This window comes from Lutjanus erythropterus, chromosome 11 (genome assembly GCF_056507025.1).
Source record: "Lutjanus erythropterus isolate fLutEry1 chromosome 11, fLutEry1.hap2, whole genome shotgun sequence".
NCBI classification, from domain to species: domain Eukaryota; kingdom Metazoa; phylum Chordata; class Actinopteri; order Lutjaniformes; family Lutjanidae; genus Lutjanus; species Lutjanus erythropterus.
In genome coordinates this window covers 24,036,521-24,042,520 of record NC_139327.1, presented here as the reverse complement: position 1 = coordinate 24,042,520, position 6,000 = coordinate 24,036,521, and the positions used below count along the sequence as shown (strand labels likewise).

Genomic DNA, 6,000 nt, shown 5'->3' with positions numbered 1-6,000 from the left:
AGGCTTAAATTCTGCTGATGGTTCCTCCTGTTAATTGGGGGTTTAATCTCAGCATACATATGCTATTAGGTTTACCTATGAAATACATTTTCCCCTTGAATACACCAGTGTTGACATGTATTTCATTGATTGCAAGTGTATACCCTAACATTGAAGCCCCCCCATGGACAGTCAGAGAAAATATCTATATTTTATTTCATGTTCATGTTCTTCTTGGTTAAAATTGTCTCAACAGAGATTTTCACCGACACAAGTGCTGCTCCTACAGTAAGGTTATTATAGTTAACTAAATTTAAACTAAAAGCTCAAACTAAGTGTGAAAAAACATTGGAGTTAACTGAAATTAAAATAAAATAATAGCGGCCTCGTTGCCGGACTCTGACCGGTCAACAAGGGTCTGAACTTGATGTTCTGGACACTGGAAGGAGTTCACTGTCGATTCCTTTCTCTGCCAGGTGGCGCTACAGAACACCCACTATTTCTGTCATGTTCCAGTGTGATGTGATCTTCAAGTGTAGACCACACTGTGAAAGTTTCATATAAATCAAATGATAATTGTCGCACGAAGCCTACTTCCTGTTGACCATCAGCGATGCTATAACTATGACTCGTAGTTATTTTGCAGATGTCTTGAGGCCGGGACTCTGATCAAACGTGAAGTTCGAGGCAGATTTTACAAAATACACTGATGTTACAGCAACTTCCTCTTCATGGCAAAACATTTAAATTAAAGACCATGCAGCGACCACTGAAAGAGATGCCATAATATACATGTATACACACACACACACACACACATATATATACATACATACATGTGGGATGAAAAAGATAATAATTAATTAATGGTTCAATAGATTGATATATAAGGTATGTAGTGTTGTAGGTATATCTCTGTATATGATGTGTGTACATATGCATATATACACACACATATACATATATATGAGATAAAACAGAAGTAAATATATATAATTTTGTGTGAACACTTACTTCTTTTCAAGCATGTAAAACATTTTGTTTTGTTTCTTGTTTTTTTTTTCTTTTCTTTTCTTTTGAGACTTTCTTCTGTGAACTTGTACAGGTTTTCTGTTATGTTTTCATTTTGTTATTCTTACTATAATTTTTTATGGTTTTATTGTTTACTCTCTTTGTACATGTTATAAAATCTATCTATCTACCGACCTACCTAAATATATAGATATGAAGTATTTAACATGTATGGTTTTAATAACACAAGATAATATAAGGTGATGTGAAATGGCAGGAAAAAATGTCAATTATTTCATTATTTATTTACAAATTAACTTTTTCCAGGATTTATTGATAAGCTGCAATGTGATTTGGGTCACGATGGTTTGTAATTTCAACAAAGTTGTTCTTCAGAAAAAAAAAGAAAAATCAGGAAACACTGCTGTTCAACACAGATTCAAACATAAACAAAATTATTCCATATGCTAATTCTATATGCTAATTTCAGCCTGTAATTATGATGTCATCACAGAATGGAACTTATCATCACAGATTTTCAAAATCAACAGACTGACTTCACATCACAAATCCACTCACACGCAGCATATCAACAGAGTTGCACACAAGTTCGAGTTATCTACAGGAAGTCATTTATACAAATATTAGTATTGAACTCGCGTATAAAACAAGATCACGGTCAAGATGTCAAAGACTCTTCGTGACTCCAAGGACGATTCAGGTGAGTGTGAAATCCTGATTAACAGTTTCTTATCAAGTCATTTCAATATATTTTTTCGGAAAATAAGTTAGGTTATGGTTAGGTTAGGTTTTTTAAAAAGTCTAACAGAGTTGGTGGAAATCTGGGACACAACTTTTAAGGGCCAATATTTTCATTAAATATCGATTTTGAAACAAAGATGATTATACTAGCACATTTTTATACCTATGTTATCAGGTTTTGTTAGTTTTAAATTTTGACTTTTAAACACATTTTTAAATTAATATGTAAATCACTATCACGCAGTAACTAGTTACTTTAGCTTGGCAGTAAAGCAACAACTGTTGGTTATGAAGAGATGATATAACAGCTTCAGTTCTCCATCAGTCTGAGATCTGTTTCTGCAGGGATCTTTCCCATAATGTTGTGAGATGCAAAAAACAATCTGAGCAGGAGTTTTGCAGAAATGTTCACTGAGTTTATCTCACTTGTAGAAACCAACAGCAACACCTCTGAACCCAGCACCAGCATGCAGGTGGCAGGAAAGAAAAGGAAGGCCAGCATGAAGCTCGAGTCACCCAGGAAAAAGCTGAAAAGTGACTGCAAAGGGGACGGTCCTGTAGCCAAGGGGACCAAAAGAAAGTCTACTACCGAAAGCGAGTCCCCCAGAAAGAGGCAGAGGAGTCACAGCAACAACACTGACACCATCACCAACGCTGGTGAAGCTCCTGGGACGACCAGCAGCTGTGACCCCTCAGTGAGTTCCAGCAGCCCCTCGCCGTCCACAGAGGTCATCTCCCTGAGCTCCAGGACCTCCTCATCTTCCGCAGACGTCATCTTCCTGAGCTCCAGGACCTCCTCATCTTCTGCAGACGTCATCTTCCTGAGCTCCAGGACCTCCTCATCTTCCGCAGAGGTCATCTCTCTGAGCTCCAGGACCTCCTCATCTTCCGCAGAGGTCATCTCCCTGAGCTCCAGGACCCCCTCACCTTCCACACAGGTCAACAGGAGCACATCCACCTTATTGCCAGACAGAGGTAAGCTGATAAAGAAAATGAATTTGTGTGTGTTGTTTGCATCTGAGTACGTCTACCGTCTTAATAACAGATAGTCCAGCACATAACGACCCGTAAAACTACAACATGTTGTTTTTTAACACTTTAGTTTTGCACTAAATAAATGAATATTCAGATCAACTAAGGTTTGTGTGGCTGTGGACAGGATCAGAATTGAATTTAAGAAAAGAGGAATCCTATTTACCAAAATGTCAAAATATTACTTTTGTGATTTGACGCACATGTAATTGTGTGTGTGTTTGTTTGTGTTTGTTGCAGACTTTGAAGCCAAGTACCTGCAGGCCAACAAACTTGGAGAAGGAGGCTTCGGATCAGTTTATGCCGGTTATAGAAAAATGGATAATTTACCAGTAAGTATTACGTTCATATTCTCACATCACATACACAACATCAGGCTTGTGAGTAACCATAAAACATAAGTCTAAACAATTTCACCATATTTGGTAAGTAATGGAAAGCAATCAAGTTACATTACTATAATATTGTGATACTTGGATTAGGTTACTGACTACATTTTTTAACAGGTTGTAAGTAATTTTATCAAGTTACATTTTTAAAGTAATCCTTTCAACCCTGCACATCATGACTCCCTAAACTAACCAAAGTACTGCTGATTGTGTCTTGTAGGTGGCGATCAAACACATCCCTAGAGAAGATGTGAGGTCTGAACTAGTGGTAAGTGCAAGATTATTATTGATTTCTTATAACTCATAAACTGACACTCATCCAGCGAACATTCCGTATTCATTTTAACTGTAATTAATGTGAAACATGTTAAGGTGGTAACTTAGAGTGGCTGAATAAAATCCCAAGAGTTGTTGCAGAAATTAAACTTCATCATGCAGAACACAAGCCACTTACCTGTGGTGATGCTCAGTCATGGGACCGTGGCACAGTTCTTTCATAGGATAATATTAGCTTTTTACCTCTGGTGGTTGCATCTATACTTCAAAAATCACAAAAGTGGTTTCACAGACTTTGTGAATCCAACTGATTTTTGCAGAGGGAACCAGAGCGATGCTAACTTCAGCATTGGCCTACAAAAATACATCATCCCTGCATCATCCATCCACTAAAATACTAATCATTTTGTTATGTATATGCTTTCCTTCAGTTCATACAAGGAGAAACATACAGGATCCCCAGTGAGGTGGTCCTCATGCTCAGTGCAGCAGGTGGACCAGACTCGGCAGGCAAATCTGCGATCGTGACGTTATTAGACTGGTATGATCATGACCAGGAGGTTGTCCTGGTCATGGAGAGACCAGTTCCGTCTATGGACCTGTTCGACTATAGCATTCACGCTGGTCCCCTGGACGAGAACAAGATTAAGGTACTGAAGCTGGATCATGTTTCTGTGTCAGTCTATGGTGTGTCCAAGTATCACCCAACAGTCCCGTCTTCTCCGCTCTAAATCTGTTTCTCTTTATCTCTTTCTCTCAGAACATCATCAAACAGTTACTTGAGGCAGCCATCACGATGCACTCTGAGGGAGTCTTCCATCGTGACATCAAAGCGGAAAATATACTGATTGAGACCGGCTCCAATGTCCCTCGAGTGCGGATCATCGACTTTGGATGTGGCTGCTTTGTGAGCACCGAGCCTTACTCCAGATTCTCAGGTACGATGTCTGGTTTATGCTCCCGTTCTGCATCTGTCTGTCAGTTCCTCCGGGATTTCACAGGCTGTTTTTGAGATTGTTGTGACCTAACCTGTCTGATATCACTGCAGCCTTTTTTTAAACTGTGATGCGTGTTGCAATATTTTCAGGTGTTTTTGCAAGTAAATTACAGCAGCAAATTATTTTTTTTTTTATAATTCATAAAAACTTAAAGGTACCTTCTTCCAGTGAGAATAAAACTGCAACTGTTTTGAGTGTTCCAAGTAACCTTCAAAGAGACTCAGGAATATGCTTTTAATTTGAAGATGTACACTTGGGGGGTATTTCACAAAGAAGCAAAATTTTTGCATTGATAAATCTGAGCATAGATAAATATCACCAACACTGACAAAGATTGTGTTCTTGACCAAAAAAAAAAACAACCCGTGACAAAATCAAATGTATTTTAACCCTCCTTTCTGTCTCTGTCTGCGTATTGTAGGAACCCCTGCGTTCGCCCCTCCAGAGTATTTCATACGGGGATCATATGAGGCAGCCCCAGCCACAGTGTGGCAGCTGGGCGCGCTGCTCTATCGACTGCTGGACACAGACAACCAATTTTCCACCTTCGAATACCTCGACAAAATCGTGATACAGAACTGGAGCATGGATAAAGCAGATCTAAACGTGACAGAAGGTAAGACAATGCTGGTGTCAGTACAGCACTGAGTTTTGCTCCTCATAGTGTGTAGATCTTTTATCTTTCATGTTCCAATAGATCACTGAAGCTTCCACCCTCATCTTTGATTGTTCTCTGTCCTCTCTTTTTTCAGAGTGCCAGGATTTCTTGATGGAGTGTTTGAAAATAGAGCCAGAGGAGCGTGCCACCCTGGAAGAGCTGCAGCACCACCCCTGGTTAACATAATCCTGCAAGCCCCGCCCCACCCCACCCCCTGAAGACCATCCCCTAATTCAGTCTTCCCCAACCCTGGTCCTCAGGGCCCACTGTCCTGCATGTTTTAGATGTTTCCCTGCTCCAACACTCCTGATTCAAATGATCAGGTTGTTGTCAGGCTTCTACAGAGGCTTGATGACGAGCTGATCATGTGAATCAGGTGTGTTGGAGCAGGGAAACATCCAAAACATGCAGGGCAGTGGGCCCTGAGGACCAGGGTTGGGGAACACCACCCTAATTGACATTTTTAACTGATTTTTTATCTGATGACAGAGAAGCGCGCCACCCTGGTTAACATAATCCTGCAGCCCCACCCCACCCCCTGAAGACCATCCCCTAATTGACATTTTTAACTGATGACCCGGACATTTACCTTGACTCATGAAAAAGACAACTTTTCATGCTGCTGAGTCACTGACCCACTCTGAGCTCAGTGACTCGGCAGCGTCTCTGGGCGGCACGGTGGATTTTTCATGTTCTCCCCGTGTCTGCGTGGGTTTCCTCCGAGTGCTTCGGTTTCCTCCCACACTTTAAAAACATGATAATTGGACTGAATTGAAACTTTAAATCAGGGCTTCTCAAAATTTTCCACCTCTGAGTACCTCGACAAAATCATGACATAGGACTGGGGCATGAATGAAGATCTAAACGTGACAGAAGGTAAGACAATGCTGGTGTC

General features: G+C 40.4%; 1 protein-coding gene across 1 annotated transcript; it reads left to right on the top strand.

Annotated features, from left to right (window-relative positions):
- Nucleotides 1-1,674: 1,674 nt before the first annotated feature.
- LOC146319144 (serine/threonine-protein kinase pim-2-like) lies at nucleotides 1,675-5,291 on the top strand. Its single transcript, XM_084730576.1, has 8 exons — nucleotides 1,675-1,711; nucleotides 2,185-2,727; nucleotides 3,025-3,116; nucleotides 3,394-3,441; nucleotides 3,881-4,099; nucleotides 4,210-4,387; nucleotides 4,869-5,063; nucleotides 5,200-5,291. Exons 1-8 carry the CDS (start codon nucleotides 1,675-1,677, stop codon nucleotides 5,289-5,291), a joined length of 1,404 nt encoding a protein of 467 aa, XP_084586702.1.
- The last annotated feature ends 709 nt before the right edge of the window (nucleotides 5,292-6,000 follow it).

Excerpts from the sequence above, each read along its gene's own strand:
- LOC146319144 (XM_084730576.1), top strand. The coding sequence starts at position 1,675 with ATGTCAAAGACTCTTCGTGACTCCAAGGACGATTCAG. Across the intron at positions 4,100-4,209 it reads TGGACGAGAACAAGATTAAG|AACATCATCAAACAGTTACT; the intron begins GTACTGAAGCTG and ends TCTTTCTCTCAG. Across the intron at positions 5,064-5,199 it reads AGATCTAAACGTGACAGAAG|AGTGCCAGGATTTCTTGATG; the intron begins GTAAGACAATGC and ends CTCTTTTTTCAG.